Here is a 24,407-nt window from a genome sequence, read left to right as displayed (position 1 = left end):
TGAGACTCCTATTGGCTTCAGTCAGATGGTTTAAGGGCTTAAAGTTACAACTTACTTAAGGGCTGAAATGTGTCTCAAGCACTTGGCTCTTCCTAGGACTGAGACCAGTGTTTAAATGCAGGTGGACAAAGAAACCAGTGGATAGCAGTCACTGTTGTGTTCTGCAGAACTTCATTTATGCACCAACTCTTGACCTTCTTTCTGTTTGTTTCCCTAGGTGCCACTACTGCAAATCATCATGTCATGTGTCTTCTCTGCGCATACCTTATGCCTGTAAACTCTTATTCCAAGAACTGCAGTCAATGAACATCATACCTAGGCTAAAACTAGCTAAGTACAATGAATGAACATGAGGAAAAAAATGGGGAAAAGTACTTTGCAGAAACTGAAATCCAGCATATATAACTGGAAGATTTTTTTTTGGTGAACAGGAGTAACTCTAAAATCTGAGTGGGTAGAAGGGAGGTGCAAGACAATGTAAGGAATCTTTCTTACAGATCCTACCTAGTTTTAAGGTGACAGGGGAGATTCTCTCAGTAGAATACACTGGAAGCAGTTACGAAAGCCTTGATTAGTCTGAATGAGGGAATTGTGGAATAAGGCCATGATCCAGCAAAGTACTTGTGTCACTTCAAACAACCCAGTGCTTGGTTTTGAAAAGTGCTTTACTGGACTAGGGCTTGAGCTGAGCTAAACACAGATCTTATTCAGAGAAGTTAAAAACGTTTTCCAGACCAGTGTAATATGAAAGACTAATAAATGTTTTAAATAATACTGCCTGAATATGTGTTGATGGTTGTGTAAGGATGGTAAAGCCTTCTTATAATGTCTAAACCATTTGCCTATTCCTAAAGCATTTTGTTAAAGCATTAAAATTTTGTTAAGTACTGTCAGATGGAGAGAAATTAAACTACTTTCTTAAGAACCTGAAATCGGACGTTTGGACTGGGATTTCAGTATGCAGGTGCATTTGTGTGCAAGCTATGGTAGTGTTATAGTCAGCCTGCTTTCAGCTAAACATATGCAGTTTCCATGAAGTTCAAGGGAGGTGACTGGGTATGCAGCAAGTGCATGTTAGAGCTTGTAAGCTTGTATTCGTAGATACCGTTTAAAATCCTACCGAGTAGATACAGTAATATACTAAAAAGCCAAAGCCCTGAAAAAGTGGGCTGCAAACATTGAGATATGCTGTCCTAGAGGTACTGAGGTATGCTAACCTAGAACTTCAGAACCTTTTTAAACTATGGGCATAGCTAAAACTTTTTTTAAGAACAAAACAAACAAAACAAGAGCCATGAAGAACAACAAATCCTTCACTGATAGTCAGGTGCGAATGACCTGAAAGGATTTAGGAAGGGCACAGCTGATTTTTTTTCCCTGAGATCTAAGGCCCAGAACTAAAACAGCAGGTGAACCAAAGAGTCACTTAGTACCCTAAACTCACTTGAGCCCTTACTCAGCAAAGCATGTGGTTAATGTTTTAAGCAAAGGAGTAGTCCCACTGAGGTTGAGATGAAGTATGTGCATGTTCAGGTGCTTCAGAGCAAGGCAGCACTCGAAGTCAGGGAGGATGCAGAACACTGCCCATGACGTGGAAGTCCTGAGATGTTCTTTGGCTCCTCGCATGGCTGAATTGTGCATGCTGACCTTGATGCTGTTCCTGAAGTCACATTGCTGCTGTTCTCTTAGCTACATAAGAAGCACAGATGAGTATCAGCCTGAGAAGGCTTCTTTGCAAGCTTCCACCAAAATGCTTAAACTAGTAGTTTTGTGTCTGGGCTTACAAATCAAGTCTGAAGAGATAGATTCTACTTTTCTAGGGCTTTTTGCAATTAGACTAATGACAACACAGATGTCAACAAAGGACATTTGGTTTGGAAAAACCTTTTGAAGCACCTCTATCAGGATCTAAATGGTTCAGGACTATTTACAGAGAGTTAACAAGAGTGATGTACTGCTTCGACTGGAGGAATAGGTTAACCAAAAGCCCTGACCAAATGAAGAAACTTTGCTCTGCTGAGAGCCTCCAACAGAGGCTCGGGTGCACCAGCAGAGGGAGTGAGCCTCAAAGACTACAGCCCACTGGTGGGGGAATATTTGGCCTGGATCAAGTAAACTACACTGAGGGTAAGGTGCTCTTGCTAGCTAGTCCTCTCTGAAGTGGTCCCTTAGGTTAGAGGGTCAGAGCTGCAGGACACTGAAGACTAAGGTGCGTGTACAATTACACCTGCAGAAATTGAAGCAGACTTAGTAGAGACCGAGAAGGGAGCAAAGGAGTGTGCTCATGAATAAACCTGTTGAGAGAACAGATCTGTGTGCAGCCCTGAGGGGGAAGCTTGCAGTTAGTTTACCTCAAGCTGACGAAAGTGTGGGGATTAAAGGTTTTGTGAGGGTGAAGGAAATCCTCTGTAATAGATGAAGTTTAGGAAGAAAGGGGCAGCCTTAGCAATGATGGATCCAGAAGAACATAGAAACTAGATATGTCTGGCAGAGCAAGTGAGGGTCACCTGCTATCTAGTGATACCTACATTTGTTCCATTTGCACATCACTGCTGTCTAACCTAAGCCTGTGCATACAGCAGAGGCTTAGCTGAGTGCAGATTTGAGTTGAAACTCAGATTTTGACTTCTTGCCTCTCTTTAAGAGGCTACCCACATTCCATTGCAATAGACACCTGCACGTAATCTCTTGGCAGTGCAATAAGCATTACAAAACCAGTAGCAGAAAGGGAACAAACAGCCGTGGATTCCTGGAACATGGTTGGTCGAAGTGGCAATTCAAGGAAGGAATCCTGCTGCAGCCAGGAAAATATTATGACACGTGGACTGATGAGGTAAAATACATCCTCAGAACGCCAGAGCTGTCGCACTGCTTTCCTCTGGTGAGCCTCATCCTTGCGGCCCTTGAATTATCTTCCTAGCCAACCTCCCCTCCCCCCTGCTTTATACAGTGAATGCCTTCACAAAGAGGTCTTCTGTCAGCCAAGGGCTGTGCTGCTGCAACTAGACTTGGCCAAATCAACCCTGCCATGACTCTAATTGCTGAAAGAGATACAATATTCTGAACACCGCTTGACAAAACCTTAAGGCTTTAGCACAAGGAGCTGTGGCTAAAAAACTGCCGTAAAGTTTTCATTCCATCACGACTTCCCTCTTGTGTTCAGTGTCCAGGAGAGGCTCCCTAGAAATGCTATTCAGCATTAGTCCCAGCTGAAATTCCAGATACAGTCCACTCTCTGAGATAAACTGCTGCTGTTGGAAGAGATACCTACCTCCATACAGTATGTTTAAGTTGCCATTGACTTTGCAGATAAAGTTTTAAATGTTATTAAAAGGTCAGAGCATTTACAGGGTTAGAATTCAGTCACCAAGTCTATTATTGCACTGCAAAATGAAGATGTTGATTAAAAGCCACCCCTTCAAAAGCTATACAGGCCCAGCTCTACTGCTCTGTTGCGGGAAACAGAATCAAGCCAGGCATGGGCTGTAGGATGCTGTGGGGCACAGCAAAGCGTAGATCACTTAGCCAGTTCTGGAACTATGGGCAAGGCAGGTCACTTGTTCGGAGTTCGGGCAGACACCTTCACTTCTAGTTATTTATATAACCTTTAAATTTTTTACTTTTTTAAACAAGGTAAATGTTTCCCAACATGGAACCTAGAAAAACTAACTATAAAGAAAAATGAAAACAGACTTGCTAATTTTGGCATTCAAAGCCATGGCATGAAATATACGGGTACTGAGATCTAATAATTTTAAGATGTGGAAAGTAAAAGGCCTCCACTAAACACAATTGGGTTTGTTTCTAATGTCCATATCTCAGTAGGAGTTTTGTTTACAAAGGAGCTTCAGCATGCAGCAAGGAGAGCTTTTAATTCTTTGGACTTGTTGCTTTAAACAAGGAGGAAAAACAATTAAAAACGTAGACCTATGATGAAGATTCAATCACTGTATGTTTTTTCTCAAGTTTTCTGATGGTAAATAGAAAAATATCTGTGGTTTATAGCAAAATGGGAGTGCTTCATAATTACAAGCCTAAAAAGACAAGAATATTTCATCAGTTTGTGATAACAAATGGCAAACTAATGAATAGCGCTGTGCATCTGAAAATGGATTTGCGAGCCTAGCTCAGAACATACTTGTAAAGCCTGACAGTAAGAATAGCTGATGTCCCACTGCTGTAAAACCAAAACTGGAGGGGCTGAAAACACATCTGTACTTTCTCTGTATTGAGGCTCTTGAGGATGGCCCTAGTGTGAAAGAGCACAAGTGCTAAAATGACTCTGAGGGTTTGCAGCCCTCCCCACTGACCCGCAGAGCAGTGTCTGGAGGGAACACCAGCCCTCCTCAGCACGATCCTCTCTGGGTGGTGGCACAGAGCTGGCTCAGCACTACCCAGAGGCCCCTCCAGCCACCTCTGCTCCAGTTGGAGCTCAGGATTGTTTTACAGCCTATTGCTGATGGAGCGGGGCCACGGGGCACTTGATGGATTCCCTCCTCCTCAGACGTGACTTGCCCAGGGCCACAGGAAGACCGTGCCAGAACTGGGATCAGGACTCCGCAGTCCCCAGGTGCCAGACACGTGCTTGCCTTAAAACTGAGCACTTCATCAAACCGTAAAACCCAGCCAGATGGTGACTCTTTGCTATTATCTGGACCAGTGCTGGGGGGCTTAACATGTGCAAGGCACGGTGAAGATCTGTATTCCAGTTTCTGTGTCTAAGGCTCAGAAGCCCAGATAATGCATCCATATTTTAGACCTAACTGCTGCTAGAAATTTGAGCATGTTTGAAATCAAGTTCTGACTTCGGTCCATCCCTCTCATGAAACGCTTCCACCTCAGCCTTGACCCACCATTTTCAGTGGGGGAGTTCTTTCTTTGCAAAGGGGTAGAAAGACATGGGAGTAAGGGCTAGGTACTTCGTCAGCCTCATTCTGCTGTGTGTACATGGCCCTGGCCACACTCTCTTCTTCCAGGTAGCAAAGGCTGCACGAATAGAACAGTGAATCCATTTTGTCTCTCGGCAATCATTTAAGGCTCACTGTATGGACCAAGAAGGTAACTACACCCTATCTGCCTTTCACATGTATGAACATATGTCCCAGAACACCAGAACCCTCAGTAAAACTCTCCAAACCCACGTCAGAGCCAATACAGAGATTTTTGGAATATTTAAAGAGCAGTTTGTATGGCTTTATTCCTGTCCCAAAGTCAACAGCACAGATTTCTGTTGGCTGCCCTGTGAATGGAGTTGAGATTTTGTTCCACCTTCCAAAAAAAATCATCTCAAGCTTGCGAGCAGCCCATTGCTCTTTGCATCTTGCTGCTGGGGAAGAAAACCAGACCAAACCAAAAACTATTTCTCCTAATTGCAGTTACCCATTTATTTGTGTATTTCCTGAAGCAGGTACCTCTGAGGTGGTGCCAATGGCCACGGATCTTTTCCAACAGATTCATTGTGTGTGTCTTTGTCCCCTCCTCCCAGTCAGTATATAAACAGCATGTTAGTTCCAAATCAAAAGCAATTCCCTGCTGGTAACTGCAGCAGAGCCTTTTGTCTTTCGTTAGCATGAGTTTTGGGGAGCTACTTGACCTATGCATATGCTTTACCATTCCAGACGGTGCACAGTAGTTATTGTCCACTCAGACTTAGCAACAAAACATTATCAACAGAAAAAATAACTCAAAAACTAAGAAAAGAAATCAGTGTGATGAACACTGGAGTTCTAATTTCTTGCTAAAATGATGTTCTAATAATGGAAATGGTTTTCCCTTGAACTCCTAGTGAATTGGAAACGTAAACTCTGCATTTAGGTCTCACCCTGTGAGTCAAATGCAGGTACTGAAGGTAATTCTCTGTGCTGCAGGCAGATCAAAAGAAACTCGTAATCAGTCGGTCATCTAAAAGGATATGACAGCCTCACATCCAGTTGTTCAGCAGCTTAGACGCAGTCTGGAATGGATCTTTTCTGTGTCTGTTGTCTATAATAGCTTTTAGGGCTGGCTCTTCTTCCAACACAGAGTACAAATCCTCTGGTAACTAGTACCAGCCACAAACAACAAAAGCCAGCTAAATCTGGTGTGAGCTCAGAAATCGATGACTGCTTGCCCTTTTCTCTTACTCAAGTCAGCATGGGTCTCCCAGGCCAAGCGTTTTGGGCAGCAGAGGTTCTTCTAGTCTCCTGTGGACACTGATACCACCCGGAAGAGTCAGTTCCCTTCCTCCCTGCAGACTGAAGCTGACCATTGTGAACAGGATGCTTTCACTGATCCCTTTGGACAACACTGGCACTGCACTTCTCCATGAACCTGAGAACTGGAGCTGAGCAGAATTCCTTTCACAAGCACTAATAAGAGAAGAACATTCAAGGCTGACTCATGCTCATCTTCCACCGAACGGCTTCAGATGTATCTACAGTCACAGCAAGCCAGCTGCAATTCGTGTTGCTTCTCTTTCAAACTAAAAAGAAGTTCCCCCCGCCCAGCGCATGTGCAATCCATCATTTGCATGCCTCAACTCTAGTGCTCCTTTTTCTCCCAGATACCTGCATATGTGCCTGCCTGAGCCACTTTCTCTCAGTGCTTGTGTCAATTAAAGCCTTTTGAAGGAACCGTGCACATGTTTACCTAAGCAGCCTTTTGATGTTCCTCTTCCAGTTCCTGCATCTGTCGGCATCATGCTCCTCAAGCACATACACAGAGTTGATGGCAGAAGTTATCTGTCAGCTTGCTCCATATCCTATCCTTCACCTATAGCTTCCTCAGGGGTGTTAATAAATGTAAGAGAAAGTTAACATTTCCTGTTCTGATAATGAAGATGAGTAAGCAGAAAGGGAAGCCAATGCAGACACAAGAGCCTTCTCTTTCTCTTCCATGGGATCTGCCCAGTAGACAGCAGAGGCAGCATGGGTTCGTTCTGAGAGGAGGAGGCTGCTGGCTCAGCCAAGCGCAGAAGTATGGAACCGCCCACAGGCTGCAGCCACTGCTAAAATGATGAAGTGTCACTGTGTGTCTGGCTGCTGCCAGCAATCCTGCAGTCTGCACAGGGACACATCGGGTCTGAAAGCATCCCCTGAGTCACTGAACTCAGATCCCTGGTTTTGCGGACAACAGTTTTACATAACCCCTTTCACAAGCCATTCACACATTCCTAAAACTAATGCAGGTTCTTGTCTCTGATAGTCTATGGGAAAGCTTCTCTAGAGAACTTCAGCCTGAGGTTCTAAATTAATAGGGAACAGTTTGTGCTTTTTTGTTCTTGTGCCGGCAGTTTTCTGTTGTTGGAAAAGCTTTTCTTGGTGTTTACCCCTGAAATAATTATGTCAGAGTCTAGCACTGAGGTTTAGAGTCTAGTACCAGTATAAGGAGCTTTTTACGGCAAGAAGAGTTTGTGTGGTCGTAGCCTGTTGGCACAATTTACTGTGGAGTGGAAGCCAGTCATAGAAATGCGGTTTTGGAAGAGCTCAAATTATCTGGGGGATAAGTTGGTAGGAGCTGTCATACTTGCACTCTGCCTTTGTTTTGCTAAACCATCAAAAGAAACTCATTCTCAGACACCTAAAGGCATCTTTGCATCCAGTAGTTCAGCAGGTTAGATAGCTGGTGTCTTCTGTCTGGAATGTGTCTTCTGTTCCTTTGATGGCTCTGCTCTTCTCTGCACACAAGTTTGTATTCTTTCCTGAATAAAGGTGTTGTTCCTTTCACAATGACAACAGACTCCCTCTCCCCTAAAAAGATATCATCTGATTCAGTGTAGGGTTATACTGATTATTTTATGGCTTGTAGATCTTCTGTGTAAGCAAGAACTTAGAGTGAATGTTCCCAATTGTATACTTTTTGCATCCTTGCAGAGACCTGCCCTTTGCTCCGTATCAAATCAAATCCTGCAATCTGCGTGTAAAATAAGGCTTGTGACTTGCAGTGCTTCCATCTGTCCACTGCTGCCCACCTATAGCACAGGAGGAGATGCTCCACAGTACAGCACAGGAGAAAATGCTCCGCTAAAGAATCAAGTACTTTATTAAGTGTCATGTGGGATGTCCAGGAGCAGGGAATGCTTTTAAAAAAGCTATACAAACCCCGAAGAAGTAACAATGACCGAGCTATGGTAGTGCACCAGGGCAATCTGACACCCCACGGGGCAATTAGGTGAACGGGAAGACAACAGCACTGACATATTCCACAAGAATGTGGGGACAGGAACTCACCTGGAAAGGCAGGGAGCAAACAGATTGCAACAAGTACCTGTGGTCCAAGAGAAGTGCTGATGATGATCCATGCATCACCATCCTTGGAGAACATACATCCTTGCATCATGTCAAAGAAAAGCCCAGCCTCTAGACACCCCGGCTGTGCTAAACTCCATCCTTCTCACCCCCTGGAAAGAAAGTATCCATACGTTCACCTATATTGTATTTTCGTTTTGCGTATCCCCGGACATCGCCCACACGGAAGCAGCTCCCTGAAGCTTCAGGCTGGTGAAGACCCAATTCCCACAGAGTGCCTGTGACGGGGAGCCGGTGGCTGCCGCTGCAGGTGCTCAGCGCTCCCAACAGCCGGGCCCGACCTGCCACGGCTCCCCGTTGTGCCCGTCCCGTCGCTAGGGATCCTTGGCGAGTGCCCGCCCGCTAGACTGGGCCTCCCCGCGGGAGCTGCGGGCCCCGCCGTCGAGGGGATGCGGGTCGGTAGCCGCCCGCTCTGTCGGGCCCCGGGTGTGGAGCAGGGCCCCCCCGGCGGCACACGGGTGGTGAAGGGATGGGAGAGCTGGGGCTTCCCCCTGGGGAAAGCCGCGGCGGTCGGGAACAGCACCGCCTTTGCTTTGGACTGGAGCTGAGTTTTCGTGGGGTGGGGGTAAGGGAAGGGTAGGGCTCCCCGGGCCTTGCTCCTCCGGCAGAGCGGGCACCTCAAGTGCTTTTCCTCCTCGGACTCGGTTTTGCACCGTCTACGCCCAGCTCATCTCCAGGCACCCTGGGTTCCCCACCCCGGACTCGGCCCGAGGGGGTGAGGGCAGCGGGGTCGGTGTTTCACCGTCCTGCAGGGCCGCGGTGCGGGATGAGCGCCGCCGGGTCGGCCGCTGCCGGCCCGTACGGGGTACGGGGCGGTGGACGTCCTCTTCAGCAAGCTCTCTGCTTGTTGTCCTGTGTGGGGCTGGCGGTTGTGGTTGGGGTTTTCTGCTTTTTTTTTCCTTTTATTTTTTTCTGCCGAAGGGGAAAGGGAAGGGGGGTTGTCTGGGTGTAGGGAGGCGAGAGGGGGAGAAGGGTGGAAAACGTTGGCTCTGTCCATGGTCAAAGTAATTCAGCTATAATCCCCCTTTCTCTTCCTCTCCTGGAGCTCTATTCATATTCTAATCACAGCTTTTCCTTCCCTAAACCAGCCACTTTTATCAGAGCCCTAGCTTTGCACTTTTACTTCCACTTCCAGCACATACAACCGCATGCAGAATAAGCAACTTTTTTCCAGCCCCCCCGTCCTGCCGCCTTTCCCCCCCTCAACGTGCAAACCCGAAAAGGGATCTTCGCATCCTCGGGCTAAAGCTGGACGGGAACGCGAGTTTGAAAACGCGCCCGTTTCGTTCTTCGTTTCTCCTGGCCCCCACCCGCCTGCTCTCCCCCAGCCCCACCGCAAGCTCCCCTGGGGCAGCCGCTCTCCGCCGGCGGACAGGCCGTGCCCTGGCTCCCCGGGGCCTCGAAGAGAAGCACTGGAGCCCCTGCGGCGGGTCTGCGGTGCCAGCACCGCTCGCCGTGGCACCGGGAGCTTCTCCCTGCCCTCATCACCCACCCCTCCACCCCTCCTTTCCCTACCCACACACATCGCCCTTTTCCTTCTTTTTTCTCCCCAGTAATCTCAGATGATTTGGGAAGCTGTGCAGCTTCCAACGCCATGTGCCCGCGAAGGATCCCAACCCAGAGCCCACCGGGAGGAGATGGAAGGAGGAGGAGGGGAGCTCGGCCGCGCTGCACGCACACCCGGCAGCCCCAAAGAGCACAACCCCAAACCTCCTCCTGCCCGTTTGAAGATCTAAGCCAATTTTGATGTGGGGCTGTAATGAGGCGAGGACCTTGGGTGGGGGCTGGGGGAGGGAAGGGAGGAGTGGAAAGGCCGCTGGAACTTTAAATAAGAAAAACGTTTCTAATGCTCTAATAGAAGAGGGAAGTCGAAGTGTTGGGATTGCGTAGATCTAAGGCCCCCCTTTTTGGAGGAAAGCTTTTCTTATTCAAAGCAGCATCACAATGGGCTTCACATTGAGCCTTGCCACATCCCCATCTGAGTAGCAGCCATTCATCAGGCTGGCTGGCCTATCAATGACATTTCTCCCATCAGGGCTTCTATAAAATGATGCTTTTTCCCATGAAACATCCGCAAACATTTTGACGGGTCTGGCTTTGCCCTGCTGGATTACGGAGTGTCCTCTCTCCCGCGCTACACCCCCACCCCCCCCCCAAACTATCTGCCTCTGCCCCCCCCCTCCTCCTCGCCGCCACCCTGCTCCCTCTCCCCGCACAGCTCGGAGACAGGGGCTCTCCACACCCCGGGACCTTGGGGCTCCCGTCCCGTCCATGGGAAGAGCATGCATTGCGGGTTGCTGGAGGAACCCGATATGGACTCCACAGGTAAGTCCTGCCCGTCCCCGTGTCCTGTGTGTGAACCCCCCCCACCGGGCAGCGGGCTCCTCTCCCTCCTTAGGGAGGACTTCTCAACTTGACCGTGGCGGGGGGGCCGCCGGCCTCACCGGCCCCGCAGGGAAACGAGCCCGGGCCGGTGCGGGGCAGCGGGGCCGCCGATGGGGAGCTCCCCCCTCCCCGGGCCGGAGCCCTGCGGCTGCACTTGCAGATGCGATGGAGCAAAGGGTGGTTTTCCCCCTTTCTTGTATTTTTCGTTTTCTCCTCCAAAGGCTGCCGGCCCGCGAACTCTTTTCCTCGCCGCTTCTAGTTTTAGGCGCTCGCTTAGGTTCGAGCGGAGCCTTTCAGAGGGGCGAGGAAAAGAGGTTCCTTAGGGACGATTGTCGGTGGGTTGGGGCTAGCCCAGCACCGAGGCCGCCTTGTCCCACCGGCAGCACCGGGGCCGGGCTGCTTTGGAGGGGAGGGAGTCTGGGGAAGGGCAGGGCGGGATTCTCCCCCCGCACCCCAAAAAGAGCACTTGGCCCGTCCGACAACCGGACGGGAGAAAGGCGGCTGCAGTCCCACCAGCGAGAAGCCCCGGCGGGAGGCGACGGGGACGGGCGCAGCTGCGGGGCCGCTGGCCCCGAGGGCCGCAACCACCCGACGGCAGCCTGGCACGGCCCGGCCCTGCCCGGGGCACACGGCATGGAAGTGCGCCGGCTCTCCCGGGGCAGGGCCCAGGCCTAGGTCTGCCCAGCTCGCTGTCAACCGGCGGCCTCCCCAGAGCACGACCCCTTCTCGCCGGCTCCCTCCCGCCGGCTGTGCCCGGGTTGTCCTCAGGCTGAGGAGCCCCGTTTGCGCCGCGCTCTGTCCCGCACGCAGCGGAGGGCAGGTGGCAGCCGAAACAACCTTCGCGGGTTTCATTTATTTTATTAGCACCGGAAAACACCCCTTCCTTCCGCCCTGCCTCCCTGCTTCCCTCCCTGCTTTCCTCCTTGCCCGCCGGTCTGGCAGGGCAGAGTCTGGGGACGGTTCCCAACCTGCCCCGTCTCCTGCATCCCCGTGCCCGGCTCCGGTGCCCTGGGAGAGGAGATCAGGCTCTCCCCGCTCCTCCCCAGTGGCCACGGCGGGCCGCGTCCTGGCGCTCCCCCGGGATCCCGCAGCTCCATCCCGGCTTCTCCAGTATAGCTGGAGCGGGTGGGGACTGGGAGGCCCCGGCGTTGGACCCGCTTCTCTCCCCTCCGCTCCGAACCCGCCGAGGGCTTTCCCACCCCTCGGGCCCAGCGCTGCCAGAAGGGATCTTTGTGAAATTCAAATATCGATTAAAACCAAAACCAAATCACAAAAAGGGAGAGAAGGGGAGGGGAAGGAAGGGGAAGGGAGTCTGTCCGGCCCTGCTCGGCCGCGTCCCCGGAGCACCGGGTGGGCTTAGCCCTTCACCCTCCACCAGCGACACCAGCCGGGTTTGGGGCACTTTTACTGCCGGGACAACCCCAGGGGGGGCTGTTCTGGGGAGAAAGCGCTCGTCGGGGAAGGAATCGTTGTGTTCAGGTCCGGGCGTGTGCGGGAGTTACCGGGGTGTTAAAGCAAGTTGTCCTTCTGCCTAGCGGCGCCGCCGGGACGGAGTTAGGGGCACTGCTGGCAACTTCTCGTTGTCGAGAGTAACGAGTTTTAGGGAAAGAAGAAAATCAAACGAAACCAAACCAAACGAGCCCTGCGTTTTCTGTTCCTGCCTTCACAATTGTTCATCCTCGGGCTGAGCCTCCGTGCTACTCGTTCCTTAAATTCAGTGTGGTTATAATAAATGGCAGCGTGATTGATTAAGTTAATATTAATCAGAAAACACTTCAGTCTTGCTAAACAGATGGCAAGAAAAGTGGAGCTTTGCAGTTGTCTCATTCAGACACCTTAACCTCCCTTTCAGAGGACTTAATCCAATTAGCTTTTCTCCCGAGTTTCAGTTGTTACGTAAAGATCCGTTTGCATTATGAAGAAATATGGCTTCATTGAAAAAAATCAGTCATGTTTTAATTTATCCTTAACAGGGTTGGTTTTTTTTTTCCCTAAAACAACTGGGTAAATAAAAACAAACCGTCCGCGGCTCTAACTTTAGAGCAGGGGGAAGCTTTGGTTCTCTCGCCTTCCCCAGCACCGCCGTGCGCTTCCGTCGGGTCCAGCTCATGTCCCCCCACCCCAGGCAGGGACCCTCGGGAGCTGTCATCAGCCTAAACCCGTTTTTGCCGTCTGATGGCCCGAGGAGCCCCCATTCCTGCCCAGCGAGGTGGAAGGGCTGGCAGGCGGCTGGCGGGGAACCGGCACCGGCAGCGCCCGGCCCCGACGGCCGGTCCCGGTCCCGACGCGGCAGCCCCCGACGACCTTCTGGGCTCTTCCCCTGCCCGGCAGGGCACGGGGAGCGGAGCACTCACCCGGGAAAGGCACCCACCCTTCTCGGGCGGTTTGCGGCATCCCTTGTCTCGTCGTTTTGATGCTGTCGTTAGCTCGGTAAGGCGCCCGCCCGACCCCAGGGCGTAGTTTGCAAAGCCCGTAACCCCTTCATCCCAAACAGGGCAGGGGCCGAGAGCCGCCGGGAGAAGCCCGCAGTCCCCGCCGGGGCTCTCCCGCCCGCCCCTTCGCTGTGGGGCACAAAGGGGTCGCTCCGGGGGACCGTGTATGCCTTCAGGGCTTGCAGGAACGCGCCCGCCGCCTCCTGCCCCGACATTCCCGTGCCCGCTGCCTGCCGGGTGCTGGGCACCGCTGCTCCAGGACCACCCCCCCACATCTTTCCCTGTAGAAACCCACCGGGGCCCTAGAAAGGGAGGGCAGCGGAGGAGCGGGAGCTCGGAACCGGCACCCGGGGACCCCCGGAGGGCGGCTGGCCCCGGGGAGGGAGGCTTGGCGGGCGATGGCGAGTATTAATTAATAACAGGTTTCCACAGCCGCAGCCCCCCCTAGTGACACTGGTACTGCGGGTGCGAGGCGCTGCCGGCGGGGGGGGGGCAGGACCGGGGCCGAGATGGGGCGTCCTGCACCGGGTGCCCCCCCGTTGCCCCGCCGGAGTCTCCCCACGCAGGACTCCTCCACGGGGCTCTCGGGTGCAGCCAGACAGGGAGCTGCCTGCAGGACGGATACCCCCAGAGCTGCCTCACTCCCTTTCCCTGCCTCAGCACTCCGAGAAGCAGGAGCCGGAGGGAAGGGAGATGATTTCTTGGAGTGCAACTTTTCTGCGTGACTCCATAAACATCCCTGTCGGTTTCACTGTCTGAGCCAGGCAAAAACTCCGCTGGTTTCAAAGCACTAGATGGATGAGATCCTTGGGATGTGGAGCTGAGGTTTAGGAGCTGATCCAAACCCCCTTAAAATCAGCAGAGAGCCTTTCAGTACTGTCAAGGACGTTGGGATTAGGCCCTTAAAGCAGCTGGTGTGAATCATGAAAAACGGGTTCCGGTGCCCAAGCTGGACACTTCGAGGCAATGGCCAGATTTCAGTCTCATGTTTTTACCAATACACGGGCATTAGGGCCGTGGTGGGTGATCTTTTCTATGAGCTTGCCATTTGAAAAGGATCTAGCATATAAGCACTGTTTGAAGACAATTAATGGCTTTCATATCCTGGTTCAGTTCATGAAATTGCCAATATTGATAACAAATACTTGAATGCTAGTTAGGAAAGCTGTTGTGACATTACAGAACATAAGTAGAATGCTGAAGCCTGTGATCCTAGAGCTCAATTTTTTCAGTCCAAATGAGTGGCTGATTCTGCGGCTGGAAACTCTTCACTTTGCTTATTGCAACACAGTTCACTAATAGATAAAAACGAACTTGCTATTGGCTTTTTGTCCTTGTTTTCCTGGAGTGCTTTTCTTGGTCCAGCAAAAATGTGATTTATTCTTGTTCCAGCAAATCAAAAAAAACCTCTTTACTGTTCCAGGATTCGTATTTATAAAGGATTTGTGTTTATAAAAGCTCTTACTTGCTGAGCAGCTTAGATGATCCAACAATCCTTCACATCGTGAATTCAATGTGATATGGACATGCAAAAGAAACGCCACTGGTCCTTCATATAATTCAATCGGACTGCTTGTCTTATGTTACTTTATATCTTATGAGATTTCACACATGAAAGAAATGGAGCAAAAAAACCAAAACCAAAACGCCCAACAAGATATTCTCTTTCCTGCTGGCTGCAGAGCTCCTGCGGACAGTGTTTGCAGGAGGGCCCGATCCTTGGCAGCTCCTTCTGCCTCCATCAGCAGCAGAACTGGGAGGTAAACGCGAGCCCCAGCACTGGATCAGCTCTTCATTCCTGAGGGGATTTTAATAACCTTGTAAAACCCACAGGGATTTTCAGAGGTTTGTAAATTGCTCAGAATTACCCTGAAATCAGAAGTTTATCTTCTAGGTTTGACCCAGGGGAAAGAATGATTTTATGATTTTTTTGTCTGCTAATCAATTAATTCTAAAGTACTTAGGGAGGGGGAATTGAGGTACTTTTCATTGCTCTGCGAGCTGTTATTTACTTGCAGTAAAGGTCTTTGAAAGGATGGAAGTAAAAACCTAAAACAAGCTTTGGCAGAAGAATAGCCAATAGTAGGAATCTGTTTCATTTGTTTAAGTGACTGTTTAGGGTTTACACTCCCCAAGATTTCATTTGGGTAAAGCCCTCATTAAAGAAGGGACTCTGGATTCAGGGGACACTTTTGCCCATGAGGCTGTAAAGAAACCTGTCTCTTCAGCTTGTCTGTTGATCACAGCTGCACCTTTACTGCAGTTCAGTTCTAGCGACAAAAAGATCTCAAAGTTCCAAAACCATTTTGTGTTAAGATACTTGCAGTGTTCTTGGAGCTGTCCCACACAGAGTCACTGGTACAGTATCCTGCTTTCATCAGGGTTGCTGGCTTGCTTGCTGCTAGAAAACAAGGTTGGTTTTCAGCCCCTGGTGCAGTGATTGTGCAGGCAAGGAAGAAGGGTAGCATAGCCAAAAAATCTGCAGCATCTCCAAATGTAAACACCTTTACATTTCTCCAGCTCAGTTTGCAAGTGGTTTGCAAGTTAGGACAGCCTAAGGAGGTGCATCCCTTGTGATACTATTTCTCTATGTAGGATTTCACCACAGCAACATGCTGAAATCGTGTGATCACTGAAATCTGTGTGGTGGAGAAACACCAGTACCTCTTCAGATGAAGACATTTAAAGAGGTGGCCTTAAATACAGCTGGGGCTTGGTGGTTCATAACAATGCCTTTAGAGCAGCAGCAGGCTGTCATGTAACTAATACAAATATAAGGTCAGTCCTTTGGGAATACTTGATGTGACATCCAAGTCCAAATAATTAGCTCACAATTCCGGCAGCACTGAGTTTGTGAATTTTCTGAGCTCACTCACTCGTCTGTTTCCCCACATTTGGGCTGGGTTTTCTATTTGTCTCATTGTGTCTGAAAATGAATACCCCATGCGATCCATCCCTGCTGGAGCTCAGTGCCCCAGCGGCCGAGGGGATTTGATTGCTAACATTCTAGTTAGGAAGATGGATAGCATAAAGGATATTTGATGGCTGAGCGATCCTATAGATAAGAAGTGTAGGAAAGAAGAGTAAGTGGTGATGATTAAGCTAGCATAGGCCTCTGTAGGTTTGTTTAATATGTCTGTACTAAAAACATGCTTACCCATCCTTGGAATTGTTAATATATTTTGAAGAGTTTCTGTATTTAATGCTGTGACACCACTTGCTGTCAGAGACGGGTCCTGATCCTGCGATGGCTCCAAAAGGAAAACACCTGTTGAATTCCACGTGTGTTCCTTGGAGAAGGCAGGTGCCCAGGGTTAGCCCGTAATGATCCCTCCCAACGGCTGGGGATGTGTAATAACTTAATTGCAGCTATTTTACATGCAGAACTAGCAGTCATGGCCTCTCTTCATTTACATTTATTTTCTCCCGGGAGGTTTGCAGCAAGAGCAGTTTATTAGACATGAAACACCAGCCAGGGTTAGGAACAGTACTCAGAGTCAGTGGTGGAGCCCTTCTGGCTTGCTGCAAGAGCTGCGGTTTTGTTCTCTGTATATAAAGAAGAGTTGGGTTAAATACTCCTGGCCATTCTTCCCTTCCTGATAACTTTGAAATCAGGAGAAGTGGAGAGGGTTAAATAGAGCCTTGGCTCTCGCTGCACCCAGTAAGGAGAAAAAAGCTCATTTGCAGCCTAAATTACCTCAAGACTGAAACACGGGGCTCAGTGCTGTCTCATTTCCTTCACTTCAGCTACAGTTAAGCACTTTGTTTTCTTTTATTGGTAAGTGAACTTAATTTCTCTGAGATGGAATTTGTTACAGGAACCAAGGAGCCGATTCACAGCTATGAATGATGGCTTCACAATTAATTAGCAGCTTATCCTGAGCATTTTTGCGTGGGATCCAAATATTATAGTAATGGGAAGCAATACATTTTAGATAGATGGAACATTCTCTGAATGAGTGATTCCCTGAAACTTACAGCCATGGGAACCAGAGGCATTAATTGCAGAGCAGCAGGCTGGGGATGCATGTTGGGATTTCACTGGATTTTTAAGCTTGCTGTAGTCTGATGCTACCAACATTGCTCTGAGAAACTTTCTTCTGGAGTTGTGGATGAATCCCATGGCATAGACTCAAGGACTTAGAAACACAAAACCCTCTTTTCTAGGCGTTTTAATTTGCTTGTGGAGATTGTAGTTAGAAGAAAAGGAAGTTTGCCTGGAAGTAAGGGATGCAAGTTCTGAGGGCTGGAAACTGTTGTCTTTTTAAGGCTACTGTTACTGGAACTACTTGTGGTTGCTCACCTTCCCTTTTTCTTTTTTTATAAATTTTTCTACCTGAAAATAACACTGTCAGCCTCTCCTGATTTCTTCAGTGCAGCCATTTTCCCTCTTTTTGCTGCTTGGGGCAAGAATTACAGACCCATTAAGTTGGGGAGAGCCCATCATGTGAAAAGATTGCTGGCATGAAAATGCAAGTTTTCAGACAAGACCCCTAAGTCAACACGAAGGCATGAGTTTCTGGTCTTGTACAGATCTGTAAATTCAGATCTAGTTTGTGCTAAGCTTGTAAGGCAATAAAATATCAGAAATGCAGTTGTAAGGGGAATTTAGAAGTAATGAAAAAAAAACAAAAGCAGGGATAAATACAGATGCCACTAAGTGCAATAATAGAAGGGTTTACATACTTCCCCCCTGCCTTCCTAGAATCGTATTGACTACTTAACTATTTCTGACGTTCTAAAACCACCTCAGCTGTAGCTGAGGGAGGGCAGTATGGATGGGGAGCCAGATTGCTAAGTGGAATCTCAGGAGTGGTCACCCAGTGCTGGGAGAAACCACCTGAGCTCCTGAGCTGGGTAGCCCATGGTGTCAGCAATGCATACTTAATTTGAAAGGCCATACAGAACATCCTTTCTACAACCCATGATGCTTCCCAGCATCTTGTAACAAAGGTACAAGCTGCTTCAAAAGACCAAGAGTGCCTGTGTATGTGAGGACATGCAGAAAAGGCTGTATGCTTGATAATACTCTTGAAGAAACAGGCCATTTGCTGATTAAAATTCAGGGATGGTCATAGGAAGTAGACCAAATCCTATCCTTTAAGGGGAGGGTGGTGGGGGCAGAATTCCTCATCCACCTGACTTGTGGGGTTCCCACATCTTGTGACATTCAGTTTAACCATGAGCATGTGGAAGGATGTCCTAATTAAGCAAGAGAGTGTTTAATGCTGCTGGCTTCTGCAACACAGCTTGTAGGTGCCCTACTTCTGGCTATTGCCCTCTCTGATGCTCAGAGGAACGTTCTTGTCCCTGTACTGCCTACAAAACTTGAGCAACATGAGGAAACAATTCCTGGCTTAAGGTGTCAGTGACCTGATAGACAGTGGAAAAAAATGTGGTGCAAGAAAATGTGGAAGTGGAGTCCTGTTCCACAAGTGCTGCATGTCAGGGTACTGCAGTATCATGCCATCCTGTGATGGGAGATGCCTGCTCTTGTGACGGGTGTTTCCTGGATGTGTGGCCTCATGTGGTGCATGGAGGAACTGGACTTATCTGCAGAGCCTCACCCACCCCTCAGCGCAGCCATTCAGCTCCAGGTCTCCATATGTCAGGCCTGGCTGAGCAGTGGGTCAGAGATTTGCTGGCTAGCACGCTTGGCATGCTGGTCAGCAGGAGAGGAGCCATGCCCAGTGCTGCATGTGAGACAGAGATCCCGCCAGGGACAGATGCAGCACAAGAGCCAGACCAGGAATCCTCATGCTGAACACAACAGGCTCACAACACATGCCTTGTGTCCATAAGACACTTTCTTCTGGGCCTCTCAGAGTCAGGGTAGAATGAGCTATATTTTGGTTATCCAGGAAAATTTGGCCTTATGAGAGGCTATGTGCAAATGGCACATTTGCTGAATGGCATGTTGTGTTTGCTTGCCAGCCTGTGGCCCAGCTTTTCCTCCTGGGTGCTCGCTGTGTGACACCAAACACACTAACTCAGAAGAGAACTGCTTACAAGACCATGGAGGTCCACGGCAGAGCAAGGCAACTGCTGGGTGAGATTTACTCGGTGCCTTATGCAAGCTGAGAGCAGGGAGACACAGCAGGGTGGTCTGTTCCTCTGTGAAGTCCACCTTCCTCCTGTCTTCGCAAGTGGTGGCAATAACACATCCCACTAGTCACATTCACTGGCTAAGCCCAGGTTTCCCAACTTTGGAGCTCACATTCCTGTCCTGAACTGAGTCACAAGGACAATACTGGTGAGGGGGCCCCTCTAATGCAAACATTTTTCTTTAAATGAGTTGTGGTAGGGGTAGCAAACGGCCTCCATTGTAATGAGGTGGGGAGAACTGGGGAGGACTGCATTTACAGAGCAGTTTAATCACATGGATGGAGCAGCGTGTTCACCTCTCCTCCTTGCTGGGTCATTTCCACTTTGAGCTCTGCAAACAGACTGTCTATTGAGCAGTTAGTATCCAGTGCTGAATATTCAATACTAGACTCTTGTTTTGATGAGTCTTAGGCAAAAAAAGGAGGAGGAAAGAAGACTTCTCTCTTTTTCTCATGTTCCCTCCCTGAGTTTGCTTTGCATATTGTTCAGAGGAGACTGGAGGCTTCTCAGAAAAGCCAGGCGCCTAGTTTCATAGCACTCTGTAGGGGAGGGAAGAGACAGTGTGGAAGGGACTAAATTAACACAAGGTTTCTGAATCTGTAAGTCTAGGCACATCAGAACTGAGTGAAGACTTTCCGACAAGCACATTGAGGCTGTAAAACAAATAGCATGCAATGCATGCTCCGTATACACTGAGTAGTTCTGAGAGGTACCAATCTTTGTGGGAGTATGTTATGATGGTTTATTAATGTCCTCTCTGCTACCTTTGGTATGCAGATATTCTCTGGTTGCTTTCTGAGAGCTGAAAGGAACAATGCCCTTTGTTTCTGTCTGGTATGCCATATTTGCTCACAGAATGGTTGTGAATAACGTAATGGCTGCATCCTTTGGTGGTAGAGAGAAACAGCTCAATTTGGAATAGGTATTCATAAAGTGAGGAAAAGTGGCCACCATCTGAGTAAATGTAGTGACTTTTTCCTTACATTCACACTCTTTCAATTAAATGATTTTCTTACTGCTACGATTGTGTCCTGACACCTGAGTTTTCTTTGCACGTGTGTATCTGCCTGTCATCTCTTCTGTTGTCAGTCTGCCTGACTGGATCTTGTTTCTAATGAGAAATATTTACCATGGTCCCATTCCTTCAGGAGCTGACCTCTTTTCTCCTGATTTAAAAAAAAAAAACCTCCTCTCTGTAGTTACTTTCTTTTCTCCTGCCCTTTATTTCTGACCATGCCCTTTTCTTTGTCATTCATTCTTTTGTTCCTTTTCCTTTTCACCTCCTTTGCAACAACCAGCCTTCTCCCTCTTCTCTTGCCTCCCTGAGCCCCACAATCAGTGTTTGGTGTATCTCTCACTCCTCTCTCTCATCTTTTCATTTTGACATCTTTGTGGGCCTGTTTTACTCATGCACTACTGTTTCTGTGCCAAATTGGCCTGTCTGATGGATTCACTGGCTCCTGAGGCCAAAAGAAGTCCTTCATGGGTACTTGATCCAAATCCTGTTTCTTGTTGAGTCACAGCCTTCCTGTTCAGCTAAATGACTCCAGCCTTGTGCACTCGTGAAGTGGAGCTGAACTAAGGATGTGAGGGCTCCATACCTTCTCATGCACAGCGGTTAGCCGAGGGACCATAGTAGTAGCAGGGAACCTTTAACTGAAAAGCTAGTGAGCAGAGACTGCTGTAGGGTACAAGTGTAAGAGATGTTGCAATAGGTACCCAGAAATGAAGGCCTTAAGAGCTCTCTTGCATGTCTCATATTAATTCTTTATCCTAAGAAACTAATGGAATCTGGGACAAAAAGACATCAAGAAACTATGACCTTTATTCTGGGAGAGGATACAACTGGCAGTAATCAAGGGACATGTTTGCATTTCCTTGGAAGGAAACATTGCAGCTAAATTGGAGACAATGACAGCATTTACACTGGTTCATACAGCAGACTCTGAAGGCCTGAGGATCTGTGTTGTGGAAGCATGAGGGGACACTTTGCTATATGTAGAGCTGGTGCTTGGAAAGCATGCGATTGATGTGTGTGATTATGCTGCTGGTGAACACATTGGCTGCATGTGGCATAGCCGTGTAAGTTAAGTACCCTGGGAGAGCTGAATTGGTGGGATACTGGTGTCACTGACTTAAATGATCCTAGGTGAAAGTGAGGAAATGTCACTGCAGAACCAGGTGAGGTTCTCTTTGCTGTTAAATGAGGAATGGCCTTGCTGAAGCAAAACCCAAGTGGTTCTTTACTGGTCTGGTGAAACTTACTTTTCAAAATAAAATGATAGATAGCATCTGTGTGACTGCACCCAGTTAAAGTGCATACCGAGTTGGAAATGTGATAGCAATATCATACATGATTCGAAAGAAGAAAAAACAGATTGGACTTCATAAGTCATCTCTGATCCAGGTTAGAGGCTCCCTTAAATGCCAGAATCAATATGCAGGAGGGATCTTGTGTTCTAGGATACCTGAGAGTGCTTGATCTACATTTGGGATGCAGCTTCTTAATAAGGAATATTATTGACAGGCTACTGTCAACAGTTTTCAACAAAACTATCACATTTAGATCAACTTATGCATAGTATGAAGGGTGTCAAGAGTGCAGTATCTTATAAATTCCAGTTTTCCTACCCAAGTATTTTAGAGGAGTTAAAAGATGATGAACTATGGTGCTTTTTGTTATATCAGTTTGAACACATCATGACTATTTTTAATACACCTTTTCAAATGGGTTATCAGAAAATCAGTAATAGGAGCGAAGACCTGGCTAAGCACAGCAGAAGAGCTCTTACAGGTTCAAGCGAGTAATTCTCTGCATTCTTATACCTTACAATGCTTCAACAGAACCATGAGTCAAAGAAAAAGAACAAAAACATTCCTGCCAGCATCTAGTAAGTGCCCTGGACCAGTGTCCATTAACTCTGAAATAGCTCCAAGGGAACTGTATGCCAGGAAACGAGAACAAAAGAAAGGACAACAACAAGAGTGCCTGACATTTTCCCCTGTTGGAAATGAAATAAAAAGTTAGATTAGCAAACAAACCACCAAGGTATCTGGCAGCTTGTCAGGGTAGCGGCTCTACCATCTGCACCAAGGCCATGTGTCACTGTCATCCCTGAGGAGCAGGTCTCTTGAAAGAACAGAAGATGGCTATGCAGGACCAAGGAGGACACTGGCATGATCTCCTGTGGAGCTTGAAGATGGTCCTGACAGCTCACACACAGACTGAAGGGTACATGCCTTGCCAGCCAATGCACTGAATGAGGTCATGAGGAGCAAAATGAGGTTTTATATGGCAGGTCTTCCTTGATGGTCAAAGAGGAGCTGTTTTATGAACTAAGAATGTCTATGTGATGGAGTGATCAGAGGGAACAGCAGCTGGATGATGCCCCTGATATGGTCTCGCAAACCTTTCATTTGACAATGGAGAGGAGGGAGATAACATAACCTATGAAAGCCTAAGTCTTAGAAAGCCCTCACGTGTATGATTCACTGTCCCTAATAGCTTGTTCTGCTTGATTTTAGTTGATTTGGATAAGTTTAACACCCTCCATGGGAGCCAATGACTGCCAAGCCCTGACATGTTACAGGTACACAGCTGTGTGCAGACATTGTGCAGAGGCCAAGCTAGAAGATCTTGTTCAGGTCTTAGTTTTACTGTAGACTGAGGTTTTGGAGGTAAGGTGATTTTTTGTTCTCTTTCTTTCAGGCAGTGTGGTTCTTTAAAAGCTTTGAATGTGCTGCTGTAACCAGCCCTTGAAGCACTCCAGCAGCATTACACTTCTGAGGTGGGAGATGCGCCTGTAACCAGGAATGCTGCACTGCAGGGTGCAAGAGAGAGTCAGAACATGAATTCTGCTTCTAGTCAGAGCAGACGTTAAGTGCAGCAGGTACTAGAATAGGCTTTTTATAGTTTGAGGGACAGATTTCAGGTTTATCTCCTTATTGTACCCCTGACAGAAAGGGATAGTCTCTTTTGCATTTAAGGGACTGTTTTAAACTAGCAATTTGTCTTCTAAGTTGCTATGGCCAATTGATCCAAGACATTGAAGTGTTATAACGTGTAGTTTTCACTTGCACCAAAGAAAATATTAGAGGCACTGGATAATGATTTTTGCTTTACTTCCATTCATATGGCAGTTAGAAATCGGGTTGCAGCACACTAAGGGATAGTCAAAGAAGACAGACTGTTCAGATGTTATGAATTTAACAGCTGTAGCAACTAGAAGTTCTCTGTCCATGACGGTTGTGCAACACAGCATGAACAGAGGGAGTTTTGGGTGGTAGCATGTCTCAGACTATGTTCAGCAAGATAAGCTTTGCAGAGAAAAGGCTTGATGAATCATGTAGACCTCGGTATTTCTTTTGAGACAGGTAACAGAAGAAGCTGTCAGGACACTGATGGTTATCCTAGAAAAGCTATAGAAAAATCATCCCATCAACTCTACTGAAAAGAAAATGATAAATATGATATCTGCTCAGTACCATGGGCTAGCAAACTGGTAACAGGAGGTTCCATGACCTTCAGTCAGCCTCCTGAGCTTTTGAGGTACTGCTTTCACCTGCTAAATCTGCTGTTTGCAATCACTTTCCTGTGGCCTAACAGATCAGATGAGCAGCTAGGCAGTATTGCTGGCCAGCTCGGTACAGAGAAACTTGGCAAAGAGATGCTGCAATAAGAGATGGGTAACTCTTCCCTCAGAGAACAATGAACAAATAACTCAAAGGGGTGCTAAGACTCTGTATGCATGACAAGAATCCCTCCTCTGTCACAGGAACTAAAATTAAGTCTGTCATCACTTCCGAGTTGATTTTTCCAACAAGTCCTTTTGTAAATCCACTAAATTTTGATGGTCCCTTTGTGTTTGTATTATCTACATATTATAATCTTTAGCTCACAGTTGTTACTTTTTTTCTACATCTGCCTTGAGAAACTGGGGAAAAAAAATTACAAGAGCATCCATGAACAAAAATGAGGAGCTCGACTGTTGGAGCTGCACCATCCAAGTTGGTACATGGCTTGGGTAGTGGTTCGGGTCCTGGCACGTCTTTTACTCATTCCATTGATAACTCTATTTCAGTGATGAGGAAACGCTGGTCCATGTGCCGACACTAAATAATTGTCATGCTTGTTGATAAACTGCTTTGGCATTTGGAGTATGTGAGCCAATCTAGAGCTAAAGACATGAGAAGGATTTTC

At 48.0% G+C, this 24,407-nt stretch overlaps 2 protein-coding genes across 3 annotated transcripts in view; both read left to right on the top strand.

Annotated features, from left to right (window-relative positions):
• Nucleotides 1-581, top strand: part of POLR3B (RNA polymerase III subunit B) — a 73,195-nt gene extending 72,614 nt beyond the window's left edge. Inside the window, exon 28 of the mRNA XM_057420512.1 lies at nt 218-581. Within this exon, the coding sequence (XP_057276495.1) occupies nt 218-347 (130 nt within the window). The 3' untranslated portion in view covers nt 348-581. The remainder of the gene's footprint in view (nt 1-217) is intronic.
• A 9,490-nt stretch (nt 582-10,071) lies between these two features.
• RFX4 (regulatory factor X4) overlaps nt 10,072-24,407 on the top strand; it is a 93,308-nt gene continuing 78,972 nt past the window's right edge. Inside the window, exon 1 of one of the 2 annotated variants that reach the window (XM_057420593.1) lies at nt 10,072-10,610. In XM_057420593.1, coding sequence (XP_057276576.1) covers nt 10,568-10,610 — 43 coding nt within the window. In that variant the 5' untranslated portion in view covers nt 10,072-10,567. The remainder of the gene's footprint in view (nt 10,611-24,407) is intronic. The other variant, XM_057420592.1, reaches the window with a different exon arrangement.

The sequence above is a fragment of the Pezoporus wallicus genome, unplaced genomic scaffold (assembly GCF_028554395.1).
Source record: "Pezoporus wallicus isolate ANWC-B61680 ecotype Strahan unplaced genomic scaffold, APGP_CSIRO_Pwel_v1 contig_2871, whole genome shotgun sequence".
NCBI lineage: Eukaryota > Metazoa > Chordata > Aves > Psittaciformes > Psittacidae > Pezoporus > Pezoporus wallicus.
This window is presented reverse-complemented; position numbering and strand designations above follow the sequence as displayed.